Genomic DNA, 25044 nt, shown 5'->3' on the forward strand with positions numbered 1-25044 from the left:
CCATGGGGCACCACTGCAATCCCCAATGGGGCACTGTGCTTTCAGCCCCTGTCGCATCGGGAGGATGCCAGGAAGAGCCCCAGCTCAGTGTCCCCGTGCCCCAAAGGTGCCTGGGGGCTAAAGGTGCTCAGACCAGACATGTGAGAAATGCCCTCACCCAGGGCAGCGCTGTGTCGCTGTGGGGATGTGCTGGTCTGTGAGCCTCATTTTTCTCCGTGGCGGTCTATGGGATTTGGAGCTAATGCACAGCACGTGAGCTGTGATAACCCCACTCAGCTGCTCCCTCCCAGGAGGCCCCATTCCTTACCGCACTGCAACGGGATTTCGCTTTGCCTTCCATTCATGCCAGTGTCTGTACGTCTGTGTACACAGAAAACACGGTGGGACAGCCCAGTTTTTATGCGCCCACCCACGCTGTGTGCTGGCGCGTGTATTTATTATCAGGAATATATTACACTTATCTGTACATCAGAACCGAAATAATACAAACTTCCTGTACTCATTAGCCACAGAGTGAACCGGACCGTGGGACTCCTGCTGTGTGGGAACTGTACAGGGACTCCTTGGCGTGTCCATGGGACACAAGCGATCAGTGCAGAGACGGAACATACCTGATTTGCACCTGTTAGGGTCAGCTTTCTTCCGCACCACCATCATCAGCAGTGGCTTTTGCCTCTGTGCCATCCCCAGAGGCCTGCAGTGGGATGCACCAAGGCCTCAGTGCTCAATCTGCAAACGTTCGGTAACGCCAAGCTGCTGCCAGAGAGATGAGGGGTGAGCGGCCCCCTGCTCTGCCCAAAAGGTCTCTATGGGGTGGGCCAGGCACCTGTGGGCGCCCTGCCCTCAAGGGAGATGTGCCAGCATCACCGAGCAGGGGAGCCAGCACTGAGGCCAGCCCATAGTGGGCATCCATGGCAAGAAAAAGGAATGATTTTTGGGGGGATGGAACTCCCCGTTTCTGGGCTCAGGAGGTACCTGTGACATCCCCTAGGGAAGGTTTGTTGGACCGAGGCACCTACCCACCAGGCTCTGAGCTTTGCCAGTGATTTGGAGGTCTCACCAAGGAAGCATTCAGTGACGAGCAGGCTTGGGAGGCAACAATTCAATGGGGAAGGGGCTGGCAATGACACCAAGTGATGGCAGAACTAGGGCTGGTCCTGGTTTTCCCAGCTTTGAAGCCCCACTCCCAATTCACTGCTGGAAGCAATTATTGAATATGAATTTAATTCAAAAATGGGAGTAGGAAAGCACCAGAAATAGAGGAAAACAATGAAGAAATGAAAGCCAGACTTGGCCAGCCCATCCCAGGCTGATAATATGCTCTGGTGTGTTCAACATGGGAAAACTGAGATCAGATCACAATAACAATTCTGACTTGGTCATCTCATCAGAAGTGCATCGGCAGACTGAAGCACAACACTGCAGGAGGTATTGCAGTTTTCTGTGCATGCAGCAGATCTGGGGGTGGTTATGTTGTATTGGCGAGGAGGGCCTTTGTGTGTGTACCTATTGGAATAGGCTGTACTTCCAGGCTGTACTTGCTGGACACACTACCACCTAGCAGTGTGTTTCAACAGCAGCTGCTGTGGTAAGGTCTATCCTAACAAGATGCTCAAATCACTCAGCATCACATGCAAAAGCTGCTACAAAAGTAAATTTCTCAAGAAAAGGAGAATAAAACCCAACATCACTATTATTTTTATAGCATTGCAGAGGGACTAGGAATGCACTGGCGGTGACCAAATCTGTGTCTGAGCTGCAGAGGTCATTCTGAGAGTGTTCCAGCAAAGCCGGGCATGGATCCAACACACACTTTGCAATGTTAGGTAAAATATAGTGGTGTGAGACATGGGTAGGTATGGAAAGGAACATTCTGACCTCTTCTGTGCCCATGCAGCCCTCTGTATCACGCCTGGTGTTCCACCAGCTCAGCCTAACGCTGGATCAGCAAAGGTCTGATCACAAAGGGTTGGTTTGCTTCTCCTTGCTCATGGGACTTGAAACATATCGACCTGAACAGGACCCTACACCCAGAGGATTTGACTTTCAAAACTAGCTTAAGGGGAAGCAAGATAAAAGCAATCTAGGAGCTAAAGAGTCTAAAATTGAAACATATTACCCAGTAACCTCTATCATGTTGACTAAAACTCTTGGGTTTCTCATCTCTATCCTATCCCCACTTACTTACAACATCAACGCTAAGAGCTAAAAGCAGTGGATGGTTTGTGTTTCTCATCTGGTGCTCAATGCAAAGGTGATTTCTCAAGGCAGTACTGTCTCAGAATGCCAAAGTCGCTGGTGTTAAGGATTGTACCACTTGGTGGTCACTTGGAAGGCGCTTCTATTTCTGTGGGACTTCCTTCTGGTTTGGGTATAAATGTTCCTGGGAGGCGCAACAGAAATGCTTTTTGTTTTGATACAAGTCTTAGGCACGAGTTAGAAAACCGCTGACTGTAATGAAAATAGATCAGCACTTAGTATCCAAGAGTATAAAAAAATGCAATTCAGAACATCTTCAACTACATACATATGTGTGTGCGTCTATATATAGGTATAAAGGTACAGTACATACATGTATATAAACACAGACACATATACAGAAATGTTCACAACTGGAACTCTATTTGAGACTAACCTGAAGTACTGCAGCAGCAGTCCATCCCAATGAACCTGTGATATAGCATTTTCCAACAGCTGGCTCTAACAACAGTGAAATCATTATCCTACTAAGCTAAACCTTTTGCTAGCCTACCTTACTGCTATCCTAACTTATCACTATCCTCCCTGCTACTGTAATGAACGTGTCAAAACCATGAGCTCCTATCTGAGGTCTCTCGAAGAGCCCTGCCTAGTGTGAAGCTATGCAGCCAGGGAGCATGCTTGCAGCCACGAGCTCTGGCACCTGATGATGGTGGTACTTCCTTGGGTGTGAGGTTCAGCAGCTGGAAACATGACCGAGGCAGAGGGCCATGATGGATCACCGTCGCACGGTTCTGGCTTTGGCTGGCGAGGAGTTCCCTGAAGAGCAGCGATAAAGTGATGTGGATGATGCTGGGGGGGATTTCACAGGGCTGACAGTGTCTCCTGTTTGCAGTTTCCAGAGCAGCTCCTCGTTTGTTCTGCTCAGCCGCTTCTTCTCCTCCACCTCTTTCTCAACATATTCTTGGAGGTTGGCATTCTCCTCCGACAGTTGTCTGGGGAGGGAAGCCAGACAGCACATGAGGCTCACCAGGATGGAGGAGGCACAGAAGCACAAGAGGCAGCGCAGCAGGAAGCCACCCACCTCCCTCCACACCACCCTACCTCGTCCCCAGGACTGCAGCTGGGACACAGCTGTTCAGGTACTTGGCTTGGGGATGTGGGTACACCCAGAGGCTTCAGGCATCCTCTTCTCATCACTATCTGCTCAGGGCTGGGTTGGTTTCAGCCCTAAGAGCAGTGAAACTTCTTGGATCATCATCTCCTCCCTTCAGCACATGGGGGATGCAAGTGCCCGGCATGATGCAGTGTCCCCTGTTTGCAGAGTCTGTTCACTGGCGCAGCAGTTCCTACTTGGGTTTGTGCCCCTTAGCCTCAGAGGTTCCAAACCCACACCTGGGGTGAAGCCCAGAGCCCCAGGTTATTAGACACCTGTGCTTCCCAACCACATTTGCCCAGAGGCACACCATCACCCAGAGGTGCTTGTTGAGCTGCTCCATCTCCTCCACAGCGGTGGAGATGGGGGAATGTTGGCTTTTAGGCATTTTTCTGTGTAATGAAGGATAAAATTCTGTTGTCAACTCCAGTGGCAGCCGTAACTCTCTCCTTTGCTTCTCAACTCTGCCACCAAATCTGGGCCATGAGGAACAGCAATTGTGAGGTGGCAGAGCACAAGTGAAGAGGTGAGTGCCACTGCACCCCTGACTCTTCCACCCACCCAGCTGCTGCAGTGTGCAAAGGGAAAGGAGTCTGTGCTCTGTGCTCCCTTGTTCAGATGATGCTCTGCTCCATAAATGCCCTGTGAGGCTTTGAGTCCTGACCATCCCGACCCTCCATTCCTGGCTGCAGCACCAGGGAAGCTCCCTACAACCCACTGGCTGCTTCAAGGGTGGGACAGAGCAATCTGTGGGCACCGAACCTCATGAGTCTGCTTGCTTCTAGCCAGGTGGCTGTGCTAAAGGAAATGGAACGATCCAGGCAGATGGTGGGACCTGATGGATGTGCAACTTGGTCATGTTCTGGAAGCACTGTCTGGTTTCTGCATCCCCACTGTGCTTGGGCAGGAGCTTGGGCAGGAGCCTGGTCCTGGGGCAATCCAACAGGGGGGCTCAGGGCATGTACTTGGCCCAATTACCAGCTTAAAACCTTACCAGGTTTTAGAAATAAAACCTGACACACAAACACAACCACCCATCATGTATTTCCAGGGCTCTGGCAGCTGAGGAATTCTGCTTCTTTGGCCAAGTTTCTTATAGCAATGGAGCTAAGTTGATTGTGCATGTATGTCTGCTTTTCTCCTCCTCTGTCAATTTTGAACCACAAAACAGCATTTGCAGAGTCAAAAGATTTAAAGATATGGGCTGGTAGATTTTGAAAAGCTGTTTGCCCAGTAGAGGAGAAAGATCCTATTCACAATCCCATTAAAGAAACAGCTGTGGTGTGAGCTCCCAGTCCAAACAGCGTGAGAAAGTCTGCAGGGAGCACACCCTGGAGAAATAACTCCATAGGAAAGCTTTGCTACACATGGAATTACTTTTTCTTTTGCAGTGCCCAACAAGACAGACCGTAAAAATTATACCCAAAGCCCCACTACAGCCTTTTCTAGCCAGCATTTTCTGAGAAAAAATAAAAAGGCTCACCAGCCCAAAAGCTGGTGTCTGTTGACAAGGAACCTGTCTGTTGACAAGGTCAGGTTGTTAGTGCAAACAACAACAAAACCAAAGGTAACCCTGCTTGGGTGATGGCAGCGTTGTTAGACTGTCCCTGTGAAACCGCTTTTCCCACCCTCACTATCCCCTGACCAACATGTTTTGTGGCACTGACTCTGGGATCAGAAGCAATTGGCAACTTAGGACTCAGTAGCATATCAAAATCATGAAAATAATTTCTTGTAGATATGTGACCTTCCTCATGTTAAACAAACCCTGATATAAAAATGATTTGTTGATACAACAGGCAGAGCAGGACCATGCGCTTTCAAGAGGAAATATACTTAATTCTTCTCTTTCTGAAATAAATGTCAGCCTTGGGCAGTTAAAATTTGCAGCCTCTATGTAAGCTTAGATACAGTACAAGTATCTCGGCAAACCTTGTTATGACGGTGTTCTGCTCAATCCTGGCTCTGAGTTCTTCATTCTGCTGTTGCAGCACAGTGATTTTTTCTTCCAGGATTAAATTTTTCTCAGCCTGCAACAAAATGAGGTTATTCTTTTTAAGTCTGAAGAAATCCTGAAGCCTACTTCATGAAGATTTGCTCTTTATTTGGCCCCAGAGCAACTTCTGAAATCTGAAGAAGGATGGAGGTGGTCATCTTGATGCAGATGAGGCTTAGAGGAGTGACTCACCCCATTCATTCTGGTGAAGATGTGGCCATCAGCAGGGCTAACTTCATAGAATCATAGAATCACAGAACCATTAAGGTTGGAAAAGATCTCTAAGACACTAAGACCAGCCAGTCCAAGCATCAGCCCATCCCCATCATGCTCACTAACCATGTCCCTCTCTGCCACGTCTCCATGGTTTCTGAATACCTCCAGGGACAGTGACTCCACCACCTCCCCGGGCAGCCTGTTCCAACAAAGCGACAAGAGAAGAGGCCAACTCCCACCTCCTCTTCTCCAGACTAAACAATCCCAGTTCCCTTACCTGCTCCACACCAGACTTATGCTCCAGACCCTTCACAGCTCTGTTGCCCTTCTCTGGAGACACTCCAGAGCCTCCAAGTCCTTCTTGAGGGGCCCAAAACTGAACACGGTACTTGAGATAACTGAACACAGCATCGAGGGAGGCAGAACTGAAATAGTCCTTTTTTTCCTAACTGAGAAGCAGGAAGGTCCCAGTCTTGGCCAGCACAAATAATACATAACCCCCTGCAGTGCCCCTTGGAGACACATCTCTCTGCTGCTGGCAGTGGCAGCTACAATTAGGTGAAATGGATTCTGCCCCAAGCACAAGCAGTTTTTACTCAGGACAGCCCAAGGATAGAGTTGGAGGATGTCACCAGCAGTGTATTACATCCCAAATATGGTTAGAGGCATGCACTACAGCCTCAGATGCTCTGTTTTTCTCAAGTTTTGAATCTGACATGCTTTATCACCTTAGTTCTTGCTTTTTTTCCAGCAGTTTGAATGTTGCTGAATTCAACACTTTTGGAAGAAGACAAGATATCGCAAGGGAACCTTATCTCTGTGTGAGCTTGGTTATTGAATTTCCCAATCTTTTAGAAAGAATCAAAATACTGTGCACTCGGGTTAGCAATAACTCACACCTTATGGTGGAGGCATCAGTTTTAAGCAGTGATCGCCAACCAATGCAGGTAGCTATAAAGGATGCTGCTGATTTGAAGATATTCTGGCTCACCACAGTACAGTCTGTTAGAGCAGATTCTGGCCCCATTTTGAAATTCTTCAAGAGAGGAATCAGTGTCACAGGCACCTTCACTGCTCCCCTAACCTCGATGGTTTTAATAAGTGGTCGCTGTGCCAACACAAAGCATAGGAGAGCTGCAACTCCTTCCCTCCTGAGCGCAACCTTCACTCTCTATTACCCTTCTCCTAATGCCCTCATTTCCAGTAGGCAAGGAACCAAGCGTGCCCTAATGTTCTCTGCATGTCCCAGCTGTTTGCCCAGCTTCAGCACTGTCTCCTAGCCCACCAAATGTGGCCATCCCCACCATGCCCTGTGCCACAACTCATGGCCACTGCTGCATCTCTTCCAGTCTATGCTAACCTCAGCTGAAATACAGAGCAGGGAGAGAGCCTCAGGACCTCTATGAAGGTCTACAATCCTGACAGCACGTGCTCAGAGAATCACAGAATGGAGTGGGACCATTGGAATCACAGGTTGGAAGAGACCATAAAAATCATCTAGTTCCAACTCCTCTGCTGTGCCTAGAGTTGCCAAACGGGCAAGTTAATCCTGCTCTGTTCCGGGCACAGCCTTTTCAGGATCCTGTCACCCACCTGACCCTGTGTTTTAAATGCCAATCTGCTTCCTATGAGGTACCCATCTCTCAGAGCCTTCGGAGATGCTCTGAGGTGTTTCTGGCACATACAAAGGCAGATGTTTAAACAGAAAGCAGTTGTGCCCTTGGACCACTGTAGCCTTAGTGTTTTACTGTGATAAAGGGCAGGAGCTGTATGCTGTATGTGTGCTGTATGTGGTTAATTAGCAAAAGCAGCTAAATGACTGCTAAATGTTGACTTTTATTTTTCCAATATAACTCTACAGTGCATGTTTTCACATTCTGGCTCTGCTTCAGGAGCAGTATATTGGAAGGAGCAAAGTTAAAAAATCTCAGCTGTAAGGAGACATTTTTCTCTACATCCACTGATTCAAGCATCTGTTCAGCAAAATAATCATCTGAGTTCTCAAATTTCCCTGTAAATGGAAACAAATCTTGCTGAATGCTGTGCTGAACCAGCTGTCCCAGCTTCCCAGCTGAGGTAATGCCTCATCCTGTCACCATACCACACACTTACTGTCACTATAGGTTATTCCTCAGAAAATGAATCCCCTTTCCAATAAAAAGTGCAACTGATGGTGAACCAGAGAGTTCTTCATCAAGGATCCCCACAAGCAAAGGATGAGAAAACAGTGTAGGCTGCAGAAAGGCATTACCTCAGAGAGCTCTCCTAGAGTGATTTTTGCTAGGGACTGCTAGCTGAATACTGCTAATTCACCAGCAGCAGCAGGACACAAATGGCTCAGTCTTCCCCTCTCTGCCCTTCCCAGTCCTAAATGGCACCTGGCTCTTGCAGGGTGCTGTACAACATTAAGCCCTGGAGGACCAGAAAGCTCCCCTTCTTCCATTCTTCCTATGCTCCTCACCTCATAATCTAATGCACAGGCTGAGCAGGTAGCCACATATAAAAGCAGTACAGGCCAAGAGATGTGTGGGAGAAGTCAAAGCGTCATGGGCAGGTGAAGGGGAGGGATAAGATCCCAATTTCTGAGTGAAAATCTGAGATGTTACAGAAGAAGCCATGTGCTTGGCTGTGGAAGAGCACAGTAGATAGCCATTCATGAGCCTCTTTAACTGCGTCTTTCCCAACATATTTTCCTCTCCCCCCTTTTTAAATTCACCTGCTGTAACCAAACTTTTACTTTTCTACCTCTGTGATGTCTCCTCCAGAAGAAAAAATGACAACTCACTTGTTTTTCCAGCTCCATAATCTTCTTCTCCTGTTCATGAATCTGATGGTTCTTCAATTCCAGAACATGTTTTAAGCTCTTCAGATCTTCTTCTAAGTGCAGATACGGAGCTTGCGCAATCTAGGAAACATACCAGCAATTTGTCTATGTCAGCCATCAGTGCATCTTCAGCCATTAGGTAAAGTTTTCCCAATCTACTCAATTTAGGATTCTTAGTGCTGTGAAAGGCAGATGGAGGTGAGCCTCCCCAGCTGATCTGAACTCTGATATTCTCTCCTGGAACATCCTTTTATCTGGGCAGCCACTGATACCTTTCTTTTGACCAGCTCTGTGGCTAGAAGGATGAGATGCTGCTGATTCATGGTTTTCTGGATTTCTGTGACTGTAACTCACACCAGTGAGCTGTCTTGGAGTAATGGGCATTGACATCATGGCGACACAGCAGAATTTGTCCTGTCATTATGTTAATTAAGTACTGCAGCAGGCATGGAAGGCACCAACACTACCTGTTTCCATGGCCAAGGCAGTTTTAGACACTTGTGCTCCTTTCCTAAGGAGTTTTCTCACCTGAAAGCTTCTAGAGGCCCTCACTCAACCCTGCTGTGTCCACTCCCTGTCCCCCTGTCTTGTCCATGGGGCTGTGCTGTGAACATGCTGAAGTGATCCAAATTAAAGAAAACTTTTTAGAGAGACTCATTTTGGGGTTCTTTCATTTCAGATAAATAGTTGCAGCAAGCATTCATTTGCACACTGTAAACTAACAGCTTGGCCCCAGTAGACAGCAGTTGAATAAATATTTAATGATGTGCCAGGTCTGCCCACATAAGCCCAGGAAAAAAATGAGGGAATACATGGAACATCACAGAAGTTGGCTCAGAATGTGAATAGAATAAATGTGAAAAGATAAAAAGTAAAATGAAAGAGAAGAAAAAGGAAAAGGCGAACAGACAGCAAAAAGGACATATGAGATAGAGTTCAGGGAATGTTTTGGAAACAGAGCTACATATGCTGGGTGAAAGAATAGAGGACAGAAGGAAGACAACGGACAACGGCCCTGTGCTGAGGTGTATCCAGGACAAGGCTATCAATGCTGACTTATCCACAGTGTTCAAGATTCGGGGTCCTGGTGGAGGCACGAGCCCCAGTTCCTGCAGTAGGATCCCATTGCTAACGCTGATGTGCGCCGAACACAGAAGCACATATGATGGCTGTGTACTGATAGTTGCCAACTACCTTCAGCTGTTCCTCAGTGTTTTTCTTCAAAGCCTCTTCAAATCGGTCTGCTTTGGCCTTCAGGGACTGGTTCTGGAAGGTGAGGGTGTCTATCTGGTCCTGCAGGGGAGGAGAAACGACCACATCACCATGTCGTTAATCAGCCCTCTCACATCCACACAAGCCAATTTGCACTGTGCAACCAGCAAGGGAGCTGACCAAGGCTCAGAAACCACTGCCAGGTGAACTTCTTATGTAAGGCCACTTGAATGTACAGTGGGGTTTTCAAAACGAAGTGCCTTGGGCAGGCCTGAGATCCCTGCAATGCCTGCAGCTAGATGACAATGGCTGGCACTGCTCCATTACATGTCTTCAATGCTAAATCACCCCGTCACCTTGGGATGAATAAGAACAACCACACCTGCCTTGAGACAGCTGGCATTTATACTGCAGGCATGAAAGAGATCTGTTGTACAGTTCCTACAGCCTGAATGGGGTGGAGGAGATGCCCATCGTGCCTCCTTCACCTTTACAGGCAACATTCCAGCCTACTTAGGGGCTTCTGATATGATAATAAGCCACGGTGAGTTAGCAGAGTGGGCTTTGAATGACATCTCAGAGCTATCTGCAGGAACAATGTGCTATTTTAAGCAATCTTCCCACGAAAGGTATTCCTGTGCCTTCTGTACAGCCCACACCTGTGAAAGCTGCAGTTGCTGTGAGGTCACATTTTATATTTTGTATTTGTCATTTCTGAGCTGTAACACTGCATCAGTGCATACTGCAGAATAGGCTGGAACTGTAAAAGCTGCATGAGGTGTGACAAGTGCTGCATGTAACAATACACACCAGCTGGGGCTTTTCTAACTCGTAATTAATCTCTGCCTAGACAATCAAACAGAGCTGGCACTATGTACTCAGGCATCTTGTTCACACAAGGTTTCCAAAGCTAATATGAACCCTAGCAGCATTTTCCTCCCTCTAGGCTTCCCTGCTTTTCTCTTCCAGATGCAGTATATTTGGAATCAGCCAAAACAGGGAGAAAAGCCCGAGGGGCACCTTGGCTGCTCATCTCACTCATCTCACTTTGGACAGGTGGAGCAGAACAGGCCTTTAGAGAAGTTGAGGTATCCCTGGCACACGGGATCCTGTGCTGAAGGGATGTACAGGGACAAAGGGAAGCAGTGCCCTCACAATGGGCACCACAAAATACAGCTGGTAAGATTCAAGGGCCCGGTGTGCTCTGCAACACCACTGCAGGGTGGGAAATAACAGAACTGCTAACCTGGAGCGACAGCCGCAGCTTTTCAAAATTTTCCTTTAATTGTGTTTTCTCCAGTTCGTGAGCAGCAACCAGTTCTGGGGAAGACACACAGACACGACATTGCTAAGTGAAGTCCAGCAAAGCGGGCTCTGAGAGCACAGAGACTGGGAGCCAAGCACCGCTTGGAAAGCAGTTTTAGGGCATGGAGGTTGAGGAGGAAATCAGCAGTAACACACCATAGGATTCTGGGATAACTGTTTTGAGGATCAACATTTCTCAGTTTTTCAGTGGTACCTCTATGCCTGTGTGGCTAAATATGGATTTTTCAGCTTTGTCAGCTCCCAGGGGCTGTCATCTGAAAAGGTTCAGTATAAAAATGGGCAACTGACCACTTCAGAGCGAGTACCCCCAAGCCAAGGGATTTGAAATTAGGTACATTTGCAAATTTGCATGGCAGTTGCTTTGGGGAGATAAAAAGAGGAGGCAGCAACTTGGATGCAAAAAGGCAAATGCTCGTGCTTCTCCAGGAGCTGTGGAGGATCTGTAAGGTTTAATGATGCTATCAGACCCTGGAGAGAAAAACTCCTCTATTTATATTACACGATTAAGGGTTTCACTACTAGAAAAGTCACCTTGGACTGACTAATAACTAAAAGTTAATAAACAAAGTGGAATACGTTAGCCTCCAAACCAACGCCATGAGACTGGCACTCGGTACTCAGCACTTGGCGTTCAGTGTTACCTTTTTAGTACACAGACAACCTATTCTGTGCCTGTGCTCCCAGCCCACGGGGCTGTGCTCTCTAAGCATCCCTTCCTGATGACAGCACCAGTGTTGCTCCCCGAGGCTCTGCGCAGCGGCTGCAGTACTGCTTGCGGGCACAGGAGGGCATCCCGCATCCACAGCAGGAGCTGGAGCACACGCTTTGGCGTTAATAACCATCCCCAACTTTTGTCATCAGAAAATACTAGCAAAAACGCATAGATAAGCGCATCCTCAAGCAAGGAACAGCTTTTAAGCACTGACATTAAGAGCTGTTTAGTAAGCTCCAACGTCCCGAGTGCCCAAGGATTGGGTTCAGGGACCCAGGATCTTCAGAAAAAGTCTGTTGATGAGGTGAGGTGGCATCTGGACTCAGTAACCCATGGAGAAAGCCTTGTCTTCGTCCCAAAGATCATACAGACACTCTCAGGTGCAAGCTGAATACTGTATGCATCGCATATGGCTCTCTCTCACCCCGGGGTAGAAAGACAGAATCATGGAATCACAGAATGGGTCAGTTTGGAAGGGACCTTACTGTCCCTTAGTACCCAGTTCTAATCCTTGTCTTGGAAAGGGACATCTCATCTCAGATCAGGTGCCCTAGCCTCGAATGCCTCCAGGGATGGGGCACTCACAGCTCTCTGGGCAGCCTATGCCAGGGCCTCGCTGCCTCTGAGTGAAAGATTTCCCCCAACATCTAAACTAAATCTCCCATCTTTTAGTTTAAAGCCATTCCCCCTTGTCCTATCACAAACGTGGTGGTTCACACAACACAGACCAACACAGGTTTTCTGTATCAGCTCCTCCGGGGGAAGAAACTCCAGGCTTACACAAATGCAGTGACAGGGCTATTTGCTGTTCTGGAATAACCATTAGGTTGTCCTTGGCTTACCTCGGATCTCACGGTTGTGCTCATCCTGCAGTACAGCAAGGGCGACGGCGTGGTTGTTTTCCAGCTTTAACACTGAAGCTTGGTGGACATCTATGATGTCGGACACCTGTTCAGTGACAGCAGATGGAAACACGGGCACACGGTTAGACGTGCTGCAGCACACTGACAAGCCACTGTTAGACAGCTGCAGTGAGCTGGAAACAGCAAAAGGATGTACTGAGTGTGACACTCTCCGTACATGAGCCAGGCTTGTTCATTACGAAAGAGGCATGTTACCTCCTTGAGTGTCAGCGTTACCCCCACTGCTGCTCGTTGCTTTTCTCTTTTTAAAATGATAAATGAGGCACATAAGAAAGCACAAAGCAAAAATGTGAAAAAAGGATACGTTCAAAAAACTCAACATTCAATTAATCTAAACTGTATGCATTGCCTGGCTCCCTCTGATGGCCAGATAAACTTGCACAGTTCAGAGTAACCCTCTTTTTGTGGAGCTCTACTGCAATGAGTTTAACTGCACAGTCTTGAATTATCTTCCATGGAAAGTGCCTATGAATTATTCATAGTTGTAAAATATTCATTTCTAGAGAAACATTGAACTTATCATCAGTAGGTTTAAAAAATGAATCACGATCTATCACACTTGAAAATGAGCATCCTACAAAGCCATCAATATGCAAGTTCCAAACTCCTCCTGAATCCAATGAACTGATGAAAGACATGACAGCACCTGCTCTGATCTGCAGAAATTCCTTCTTCACTTCTAACCTGACACTGAGTGAGGAAGACCCACAGATTGAGCTGCTGAGGGGGTTTCCAGTACCAGTGAAAGCTCCCTGCATCCTGTTCTGCCGCCTGCTTCTACTCACAGTCCAGCTCTGCAGTTCATAAGAAACAAAATGCTTTATGAATCAAGGAAGTATGTAAAAGTCCCCTGGTTTCTGACCGATTCCTGCAAACAACTGGCACTGAAGAGCCTTGCAAAGTTTGCTGACTATGAGTCAAGCACAGCATAACCTGGAACAGCAGCTCCTCTGTTCTCAGTCTGAGCTGGAGAACAGTCCTGCCTCCTTGTCTACACAAAGCCTCAGCCTCGCAGCAGCACAATTCAGCAGCAATGTCCATGTGGCTAACCAAACATGGCCCACCTGCATTACCTCTGTTCAGCTTATGGCCATATTTCTAGAAGGGATTCACTCGGAAGAGAGATCCAAAATCAAGGCTGGAAGCAAGCTCCCTGCCAAGCAGCTCAATGACCTAAGGTCTGAATGTCAAACTTCACTCACTGGGCTCTTTCATTCAGCAGCCATCCAAGTGGGAACAAAATGGGGCTTCCAGCTCTGTAAAGATGGCCATTGGAATGATATCAGAAAAACCCTGGAGTCCACCCCCAATTCCTTAGGGTTTCAAGTATTCATCAGAGCAGTTCTGAGTGTTACCATCGATGACCTGATATGCTTTTCCAGGTTTTGTTATCACAGTGATCTCATTCCCTATACACACTGTCTGTGGTATCTGCACACTGCCTGTGATATCTGGCAATGCACAAAATTGAGCTGTTTAATTGTTACAAAGAAACAGCTGTTTATTGCAAAGTCACTTCGCCTCACACAGCATTTTTGTCCACTGCTACGCAGAACATTGGTAGATACTGCAGCCAAGCACATCTATCAAACATATGTATTAGATCACCCAACAGGAGCAATATTTCATATCAGGTTGGATAAGGTTATCTCTTAGAATGAAAAACAGGCATTAAACATGGAATTTAAAACTATACAAATACATTTTCTTAAAACTGCGGGAGACAACGAAGAGGTGAAGAACTGTTCACAGAACAATGTGGAACTGAGCTTGTTGATACATTGCATGGGAGAGCAGGGCAATGGGGGGTTAGATGACCCAGTGGGCTACTATTGGGATATGAACTATCACTTGATTTCTCCCAGTCTGCACGCCTCGTATGAGCATTGCCACATTCTTTAACCCACCCTTAATTAAGTCTTTACTCATGCTCTAATTGCTGCTCAGCTCAGCAGCACCCCATAGGAACAATTAAGATCAATTCCAACATCCTCAGAAGGTGAAGGGGTCTCCTTTCTCTGCCACAATCCTTGTCAGGTTATTTATCTATAAGGCCAATTAAATATACTCCAGTTTTCAAATGGTCTTCAGGGATTTTTCTGTCTTCTGAATGCTTTATATTCCCATCCCAAATGACTCCTTTTAACCTTCCCGTGTGACTTGCAGTCTGCAGTTTTCATAGCAGATTGTCTACTTGGCAGCTGAAACCAGATCTCTTGGATCACATTCCAACCCTGCCACTAACTTACTCTGTAAGCTTGATCAACTCACTTAAATCCTGTGTCACAACTACTTCTGGCTATAAAAAGAAGTTCATATGGGATTTTTAAGGATTAATAAGCCAAAGGGAAGAAGAGGCTCTAGTAGGAATTCAGTGGGCTGGAGGACAAAATAGTTTGAGCTGAACTGCTCAAGAAACACTAGCAAGTCAGGACCATGGATTTATAATTTTGCACTTAGTTGCAAGGAGCATAGAAATACTGGCATGCACTGTCACACCTGATCATTGCTGGCTCAGCAGCATTAGGGCTGAATGATTCCAGTCCCTTGAGCAGGCTGTGTTCTGTGGCATGCTCAGAGCCAAGTGCTTCCCCTCTCCAGAGCATCATCTCTCTAAGTTGAGCAGAGGATGAAGAACCACAGATAACAAACCCTTTGGGTGTGAGGCTCTTACGCTTAGTTCTCAGGAAACTTGGTTCAGAGGCTAACACAGCTCCTCCAGTTCTCCTTGTCCTATTCCAGGGCAAGAGGCCAAGAAGTGTCACTGGTGAGCAGCTTTCCAGCCAGCTTCTGATAGCAATGAACACAGGATGGGTGTACAGCTGAGTATGAGTCAGGAGGGAAAAACTACTATCACTCATCATAAGACGCCAGAAGAACCATGGATTGAAAAGACAGAGATACCAGCCTCACAACAGAGGTTCTGAAGCAACAGAGAGAAAAGTTTGCTCTACTTCCTGTAATTCTGGGAACTAAGAGTTCTGGAGCAAACCAAAGGATTGGAGGAGGGAGAACTACTTGCCCTACTAACGGGAAGATGCACTTCCACTGTTTCAGTGTGGTGATTAATAGCACTGCAACAGATGAGGACATGAGAAATGTAAGTATGCTGGTAGTCAAGTGACCTGTGTAACCCACATTGCAGTGATCAGTCTGAGGGGAATAAAGTCACCATCCACCCTTTGCTGTCTTTGGAGCTTGGAGAAGCACTTCAAAGAGAAGCAGAGATAAGTCATCAGCTCTCCTAGCAAAAAATTAACTTGCAGAACAAATTCCTTCACAAATGCTAATGCCTGATGATCCAGGAGGGGCAAGGCTTGCAGCTAGAGCTGGTATCTCTTTCAAGACAAGCTGGCACACTTAACACTGTGAAGGGGATAAAAAAGCCAAAGCTTTTGGGAATGCCACTCCCTCCTTTATACCATAACCCAAAGCAGAAAATTTGAGGGGCTTTGTAAGAAAAATGTCTGTCATAAACTAAAATGAGAACCAAGAGACACAGTTCAAGAACAGATACTATGCAATTTCAGAGAAAGATTGTGAAAACTCTAGTGTAGAGCAGAAAAAACTATTTTACAGCATTTCCCAAGCATCTTTAAAAATCAATGTGGCAACAGAAAAAAGGCAGTTTGCCTGGGACAAAAGAGCTTGGTCACATAAAGCCTTTGTATCGCACTTTACAAGCCCTGCAAATCAATAACAGCTAACAGGCATAGCAATTAAAATGGGTAAAATCCAGAGAGAGAGCTTCACCCTCCCCCAAATCTTTACATGAGAGAAAGAAGAAACATCCCCATAAAAATATTTTTGCTGGAATCAGCTGTCAAACATATGGGTCCACTGATAGCAGAGTAAACAAACAAGAAGCAAGCTGGCAGATTGGGGTGGGAGACCTGGAGAGGGGAGGTTCTGCCAACAGCTCCCTTTTGAGGGAAGGCTACGAAGGAGCCCGTAACTCTGCTCTACTGCAGGGCCCAGTGGCACACAGTGTTCTTGTCCCCTTTGCCTGCACAGTGACACCTGGGGTGGCAGGGGCACAAGCTAGGATGCAGTGTGTCTATCTGACATGGCTGTCTGAGCCGTGTACTTTATCACTGGCATTATGCTGTAAACACAGTACAAGAGACACAGAATTGTCATCATCTCAGTTTGTATTTTCACTTCTGTCTCAGGAATTTTACAGGGCATAAATGGGGTCATTTCCCTTTCTATAAATGTTTGAGCTTAAAGACTGTGGACTGCAGCCTCTGCTGTGCCCCAACCTACTGTTTTCATAAAGTCACAGAATCATTAAGACTAGAAAGACCAATAAGATCATCTAGACCAACCATCAAACCATGCCTGTGACTCCTTTAGACCATGTCACTCAGTGCGACATCCATCCTTTCCCCTCACTTGAACTAAATACAGAGCAGTCTCTTTTCCTGGCTCTTGCAAGAGCTTCAGCTATGGCAGTCCTACAGTGCTACACCAACATTTACCCCTTAATCCTGCTAAGCTATCTTGGACACAGGCTCTGTTGATGAGGCTGGCTCACTTCCAAAGCAAGCCCTGTCACCATCCAAGTAGAAGGGGAACAGTGTGGGACATCTGCACTGCAGAGTGTTGCTGACAGACTACATGGCCTCAGAGAGGAAAAAAAACCCTCGTGAACTGTGGTGCTGAGCAATGTGTAAGAGTTGCAGCTGGAAAAATTAGAACTGTACCCTACATTCAGTGAGGACAACACAGAGTGCATGAAAAGACAAGCTGAAGGCAAAACTGGCATAATACACAGCAGGGCATTCTGCCATCATGAGGTGCCCATGCATGAATTATGGTGATCATTCACTCCAGCCATTAAGACTAAAGTAGCTGTACGTGGGAGCCTTCCTCCCTGCCTACATAAATGTTGCAATGGACCCCACCATTTCACTGTATCAGCAGTGGCATTCGAAAGAACGAAGGACAGGGTTCTACTGGCAATACTTCTGCATAACAGATTCTTGCTCAAGCACTGGTTTCATATAAATTGACTAGAATAGGTGGGATGGGGAACAAGTAGGTGTGGGGAGCAAAGCTAGTATAATTGTTTATGTTAGTTGTAAAACATCAGGAAGCATATTAAGAAAACACATGGCAATGTAACATACTGAACTATACTATACTGAAATGCCATTAAGAACATAGGAGAGAAATGCCATAAAGACAATCTAGAATATATTTTTCTAGTCATCAGTTTTTACCAGTGTCTTCATGTTTGAGACTGCCTGTGTTTCATTACCTGAAACCACTCAGAACAGACATGGTCTGCTTTTCTGAAGCAAACAGGCTAGAACTGACCTGGTGCAGATGCTGAGACTTGATGAGATCCAGCTGCAGCTTGTGCTGCTCCTGCAGGCTCTCCATCTTGGTGCTGTAATCCTCACGTAAACGCTGCTCCAGATCCTGCAGCTCCTCCTTCTGCTGCCAGCGAAGCTTTCTCGCCTCCTCCTCTAAGCGCCTCTCCAGATCCTCCTTCTCATTTTGTAGTTTCTGACATCTCGCTGTGTTGATGGCTGAGGACACAAAAGTATACAGTCAGGCTCTCAGATCCTTGGGAGCAAGGGTGGCGTCAACTCCGTAAATCACTGAGCACAGTGGTTCTTGCCAACACTGGGACTCTCCAGAATCCCAATTGTGAACAGGCTCACACTCTCCTCTGTCTTCCTCCCTTTAGTACACATACACGGGAGTATTTATTTGAATAGCGGCATTGGCAGAGCCCTGCAAATGCCCACACAAAACTGGGGCCTGGAATAATACAAAAAGAAGGAATTTCATGGACCTCCATTCTGTTGCAGGGATGTCTCCTTTCTGGCCAGCACAGTCTTGGACTGAAAAATCAAGTCTTTGGGGCATCTACTTTGTCTTGGATGGAAAAGACAGCACATGTGACAATCACTCGACACAAGGCCTTTCATCTGGGAGAAGAGATTTTCCTTATCTCCTTTTCTCAAGTCATAGCCTTGGCCATAGTCCCACATACAACAACATACCAGGGAAGCAGAGGACCTACAGGTTCTTGAGTTGCATCCTGTGCATATGTTATTTTCCATAGCTTCCATTGGGAAGCTATTCACTCCACAGGCCAGCTTATACCAGCTCTAACAAGGATCTCTTAAAACCATTAGTGCCCACTTGCTTAAATATTTTTATATTCAAACAACTACCTTGTGTGCTCCATGGAACCAGAGAGCACCCAGGACAGGCTACTACTGAGGGCAATCAGAAAGTGTACGTGTTTTACTCTTGCGAACTAACCCAGTGGCAATGTCTCTAAATTCATAAGCGTGTCTACAACTTGTTTCAGAAGGTGCAACTCTAGCATTCCACTGAGTCAAGAATGCTTCAATCTGTTTCCCCACTTGGTTCCTCCTCTGTATTGTTCCTGTCTCCCAGGGCAGCAGTGTCACAGAGTACTCTGCAGCTTTTACTTTGCCACCAAATAGTTGCTTTCAATTCAGACACTGAAGGCTTGATACAAATTAAGTCAAAGAGTTACTGGGAAAGAAATGATTAAAATTATTGTGATGACAACACTCAGAACACCACCACAGAAAAGGTGTGTTTTAGATGGCACTGCAAGTCCTTCTTTCTGATTTAGGTCCATAGCTGGTTTAGAAAAATACTGAGCTTTTGAATATACTGTGTCAGATGCTTATCCTTCCTTTGCCCTTCAAAATGCACAGACACATATGGCCTTGTAAGTCAGCACAGTGGAAGAAGCTGCCTCTAAAGTTGCAGACAACTTCAGAACATTTCAAAAACATTAATCTGAATGACTGACATTTTATGTTTCCTGGAAGCAGAAAATCATGCGTTTTCCTGTCTTTTTCTATTATGGCATCAGACTAAGCTCTAGTCTGCTCTGGTGTGATCTCACCTCATGTCCTGTGTACAGTTTTGGGCACCACAACATAAGAAGGATATCAAACTACTAGCATCCAGAGGAGTGCTATAAAGATGGGGAAGGGTCAGGAGGGCAAGCTGTGTGAGGAGTGGCTGAGGCCCCCAGTGTGCTCAGCACAGAGCAGAGCAGGCTGAGGGGAGGCCTGATGGCGGCTGCAGCTCCTCACAGGGAGCGGAGGGGCAGCGCTGAGCTTTGCTCTGTGTGACAGCGACAGGGCCCGAGGGAACGGCATGGAGCTGCCTCAGAGGAGGGCAGCTGGGGGTGAGGGAAAGGGTCTGCACCAGAGAGCGGTGGGCATGGAACAGCCTGGCCAGGGCTGTGGGCACGGCCTGAGTGCTGGAGCTCAGGGAGCGCTTGGACAGTGCTCTCAGACATTGGGATTGGATTTGGGGTTGTTCTTTGGAGCCAGAAATTGGTCTTGGTGATCCTTGTGGGTCCCTTTCAGTGTGGGATATTCTGTAAAACACATTTTTTTTCAAGATAGCAACAATTTCTCTAATTGCCAACTGCTGTGAGCACACCCAAGTTAGATGTGTCCATGCAATGTACTTATCCATCTAAGTGATATCCAAACTTGCTCACTAGGTCTAGACTGTAGATAGATACTGCTGCTTTGGTCCTGTTCTGATCCTGATGTTTTCAGAAGCATTAGATGGACACTGTGCCCCTTTCAGGCTCTCTGCTCCCTACAGAAAGTGAGGCTGTACCAGGGAGTTCAGCACTGCAGCAATGCCACATAGAAAGCTTTCCCACCTACCACACACCACAACAGGATTTATATGGTCATGAAACGTCCTGTCTCTGTGGTTTGCCTTACAGCTGTAAACTCCATCTCTTGCTGTAACAGTTTCACTTGGTGTGCAAAGCTACCAAAGAGCCCGCAGCTCTGGATTCAGAATAATTGAAACTTACTCAGGCTTTAAATTGGAGCTGCAATGAAACCCTTCTCTTCATAGCCTCTCTAATGAGATTACCCAGCACGCAGGGAGGGCAGGCAATGAAGTGACACGTTCTAACCAAAAGAAAGTCAATCTGTAACACTTCCCAGAACATGAAACTCTTTCCACCGCCTAAAACACAAAAGTGCTCATGCTTTTCAAATCAAACTCTGATGCAGGCGCAAAATGGAGGAAAGAGGGCAAGTGTGTCTTCATGGCACATCCCCACATACCCCACATGCAAAAGGAGACAGATAATCAGGCTAGTTCGCAGGAAATTTGTGCTATGCTGAATATAAAACACCTCAAACAAAACAGCAGCCATCTTGGGTTACAGGGGAGCAGGTGCCATTGCCTCCCTGCTCCCTGAGCTGCTCAATTTCCCACCTTGTTACAGAGCGCAACAGAAAAGCAAAACCCAATTCAGGTCAGGTTGGGAAGGTGAGGGAGAGGGAGACGTCACTGATGGACCAAATCCCCTGCAGAAAACTAAGCTTGGAGCCCAGCCTCTTTGCATTGCAGGGTAATCCCATGGGAGCTGGGGGCTGATGTCATATGTACAGGGTTCGCCTGCTCATGAGAAATGGGCTCTGCATCCAACAGCAAAAACAAATTGTGTAGCCTGTGCCCTTACTTCTGACCCTTAGCCACAGAACTACAGACAAATCACAGAGCCCTTGTTTGAGTTCAGTCCCCTCTGATCGGGAGGCACATCCAGAAGGAGCTGGCATTCAGGTTTCAAATTCTTGCAAATTCACAGTGCAAATTTTAAACTTGACATCTGATTGTCTTACATTCATATAGGTGTTTATGCACCTCCACACCTCTCAGCTCACTTCACATGTCAATTATCTGACAGCAAAGGAACATGCAACTCTGACATTTAATTTCCACCAGAGCGAGAGGAAACAGAAGGTATTCAACACTTCTTTTTTTCCAGGAGACTCAGTGTTACATCTGAAAAGTGCTTATATGTATAATTTATAAAGATGAATGTCTTGAGGGTAGAACGATTGCTTGTAGTGTTTTTCTAGCCTTGTTATTTCTAGCAAAATACATGAGCAAACCTTTTTGTATAAAATAACAAGTTCCTGGGTGCTTACAAAGCTGTGGATGCACACATTCCTCTCCAAGCTGAGTAGCAGCACTTTTCTATTTCATTGCATGATGAGGGGTGTGACTCCACAACAGTGCTAGAGGTAAAGGTGGAGGGTGTCACTCAAACCTAAACATCCTGCCTGGGTCCAGAAGGGTACAGCCCATAACAGACAGTGTTTTACACACATGGATGTCTCAGATTCCCTGGGGCATCTCAAGCAGCACTGAGCACCTATGTCTGGCCTAGATCTACATTGTCTAAGATGGAACTAGATACCCAACCCACATGTAGACATTTAAAATAAGGTGAATAATTGCAATTAGAGAGACAGTCCTGGACATTGGCATGTCAAAGCTGGACCACCCTCACTGAATGATGCTCTCTCTTTATTGACTGTACAGAGAATCTGAAGAATCAGCCTGCACCACACGTGCAATGTTACACTATCCAAATTAGAGCTATCATCTATACAACCAAACATTAGACCAACCACCTGTACCAATCCTGACTACTCTAGCCTAGTTTTACTGATTCATCCAGACATTTCCATCTGTGAGTCCTACTCACACGGCAGACATACACATGAGAAATCCAGAATTTTTGACCAACGCTCAAGCTGTTCATCTGGGCTGATAACTTTCAAATTAATGAGAGTCTGCTTACCAAAGTGACTGAGACAAGTCAGAACTACTACTTTGCTGTAGTCAAAATAACTAAGTTACTGGTTCACTCTGTACTTTTCCCCTAAATGTTAACTCCAACTGCCTATGATTGCTGATGTTAAGTGATTGTTTTATTCTTTATTTGCATAAAGCTTAGCACGATAGATAGAATTTTGTACAACATAAAGATTCACCTGAGAATGTGAACAGCATAACCCTTGTATTATGCAGGTGGGATATACATCTCCACTAGCACCCAAAGCTTGCACTGCTTTAGAGACAGCAAAGAACTGACTGACAAGAACTGATCTCACTCATGGCATTGGTTACTGCACTTAGCTTGCAGATTCAAAACACAGTTGGTGTCACATCACCAATTACAAAAGTAAGGGAACAAATTGATCCTCTGCTCCCTGCTGTAATCCCAACGGAGAACGTGAGCAAATCCAAGAGATAGGCTTCCAAATGAGAAGTGGGTATACAACAGAGAGCTTCAGATATGCCCTTCCTAAGCACTTGTAGAAGCAGCTCCTCTGTGAGAATGAAGAGTGATGCTGAGGATGGATGAAGACAAATAACAGGATGAAACTGTAAATAATATTTTGCTATTGCCGCAGTATCCTTCGGCAATGGGGACAAAAATCTCTCTCTGAAATGGCTATCAGCCAAAATATTTCAGAGGGAGCACAAGCAGCTGGGCATCAGAAAAGAGTTGTGCTCAGCTTTTGTGCAATGAGTCACCAGAGGCAAAGCAAAGGCAAAGCACAGCCCTCCCTGTTGAGAAAGATCTACATCCCTGTCTCCCTCAAGGGGAGGCAGAGCCACTCTGGGCTCACCAATCCCACATGACACAATTCCATAAAATCATCTGAGTTGGAAGAGAACTTTAAAGGTCATCCAATCCAACTGTCTGCAATAAACAGGAACACCTACAGCTCTATCAGTTGCTCAAAGCCCCATCCAGCCTGGCCTTGAATATCTCTGGGGATGGGATATCCACTACCTCTGGGCAACTCCTTCCTTGTATTCAATCTAAATCTCCCCTCTTTTTGTTTGAAACCGTTTCCCCTTGTCCTCTCACAACAGCCCATGATAAAGAGTCTGTCCTCTTCTTTCTTATAGCTCCCCTTTACATATCAAAGGTCCACTCTCAGGTGGATTTATGAAGAGCCACTTGTTTAGTACAGATAATATACAGTCAGTTTCAGTGCATCGTGATGGACTTGTCTGCACAACAACAACAAATTGAAATCATAGAATCCCCTTGCCTCTGGGCTTCAGAAGACACTTTGTCCCATGTATGCAGTGTACCCAGGATCAGATCATAGGGAATATTGGACTTTGTGTAAACTGAGAGAAACACTTTTGTTGTTATTTTGCTTGTGCTACTTACCGACTTCATCCCTGATCTTTGTAAGCTCAACTCCTAGCTCGTCTATTTTCACAAGAGCATTTTCTTTCTGTTTAAGGGAAAAAAAAAGAGAGAAATATGTAGTCCCCGGGTTTATCCCAGATAAGCACTTTCACATGTTCACTCAGTAAAGCAGATTAGAATGATTCCTCAGATTTTTGGGGGCGGTGGGGTAGGTAGGGAGGATTATAATGAACTCATTCAGTTTTTCAAGCTTAAAAGCCACCACTCATTGGCCACCACTACTTCTGTTTGGCAGGAATACATATACACAAAGCCATGTGCTCATGACAGCATTGAATACACTAATTACTCCCCTGTGTCTAAAAAGATTTGTCTACTACTTGCTGTTCAATCTGTGAACCATTCATGGTTGGACAACACGTACAGGATGATACTGTTAATTCTGTTTGAACACTTTCATCTATTTGTGCCTGCATCTACCATAGTAATATGGCAACAAAATAGTATGCTCACGCTGTTGAATTTGCATAGCAGATTACTGCACTTACACCATTCTAGACATGGTGAGCATACCCTACACAGACAGACACCTCTCCTGGCATGATGTTCATGCCTATTTCCACATTTCCTTCAGATTGTTTTATTGTCTGTAAAGGATATGAGCTCCTTCCCTTGACCTGTCTCAAAAGAAATCTGAATACTTAAGGCATTAAAACAGATGTGCTGGACAAAGGAAAAATAAATGATATTGTCATTAAGTATGCTGAATTACTGAAATGTAGGACTTTGACACTGGATATTTCATAAATGCTGTGTAAACTGACAAAGAAAAGCCTCGGGAAAATCTATAGGAGTTTATTGGTTTAATGCAATAAATCCCAGCATTTGAAATTGGAAAAGTCCTGAATCAGATTAGGGAGAAGGCAAAGGAAAGTAGACATGCTCCTTTGTGTAGACATGCTGGTCATGTCACTTATGGCTAGGAGGCTAGGAAAGCTGGATGAAGCTGCTATAAGTGTGTCCCAGGCTAGAAAGGCTAATGAATCTCTAAAGGACAGTATGGAAAAATCACATCTGAGAAACAAGACAGTGTAGTAGCAAATGGAATTTAAAAGATGGAATGAGCAAACAAGACTAATACAAATCTAATGAAAGTGGAATGAAATTCAGAGCCTAATGTTTCTCTTTATTTTTCCTGCACTTAACTTCAGCTCTGTTAAGAGAAACACAGAACTGCTTTAATTGTGGTGATACCAGGAAATCCTAACCTGGAATTTGTAGTAATCCTTTACATGGTGCCACTTTGGGGTGACATCTACCATTTCCAAAGAACTTGCTCCCCAGAAAATTTTACTGTAAACCAAATGACTGGTGGATCTGATTGGCAGAGCCAGCTCCATACACTGACACTGCTGACTAATGCACAGGGCATCGCCTGCCAGGACTGCAGAGTCTCCAGACTGCATTAGGCAAAA

The 25044-nt window shown here is 45.9% G+C and overlaps 1 protein-coding gene across 1 annotated transcript; it reads right to left on the reverse strand.

Moving 5' to 3' along the window:
* Window positions 1-2436: 2436 nt before the first annotated feature.
* Window positions 2437-24891, reverse strand: LOC100541650 (microtubule-associated tumor suppressor candidate 2). The gene is made up of 9 exons (XM_019612075.2): window positions 24838-24891; window positions 23588-23714; window positions 17887-18101; window positions 12484-12589; window positions 10850-10923; window positions 9586-9684; window positions 8353-8472; window positions 5288-5385; window positions 2437-3194 (listed from the first exon to the last, which is right to left on the reverse strand). The coding sequence occupies exons 1-9, from the start codon at window positions 24889-24891 to the stop codon at window positions 2978-2980; spliced, it is 1110 nt and encodes a 369-aa protein (XP_019467620.1). The 3' UTR covers window positions 2437-2977.
* Between the last annotated feature and the right edge of the window lie 153 nt (window positions 24892-25044).

The sequence above is a fragment of the Meleagris gallopavo genome, chromosome 1 (genome assembly GCF_000146605.3).
Source record: "Meleagris gallopavo isolate NT-WF06-2002-E0010 breed Aviagen turkey brand Nicholas breeding stock chromosome 1, Turkey_5.1, whole genome shotgun sequence".
NCBI classification, from domain to species: domain Eukaryota; kingdom Metazoa; phylum Chordata; class Aves; order Galliformes; family Phasianidae; genus Meleagris; species Meleagris gallopavo.

What these genes read in the sequence shown, in the direction of transcription:
- LOC100541650 (XM_019612075.2), bottom strand. Translation starts at nt 24,891, where the DNA reads ATGGTAGATGTCACCCCAAAGTGGCACCATGTAAAGGATTACTACAAA. An exon ending in GCACAACCGTGAGATCCGAG is followed by an intron (nt 10,924 to 12,483) that starts GTAAGCCAAGGA and finishes TGTCTTCCCCAG; the next exon opens with AACTGGTTGCTGCTCACGAA. An exon ending in ACACTGAGGAACAGCTGAAG is followed by an intron (nt 8,473 to 9,585) that starts GTAGTTGGCAAC and finishes TATGTTTCCTAG; the next exon opens with ATTGCGCAAGCTCCGTATCT.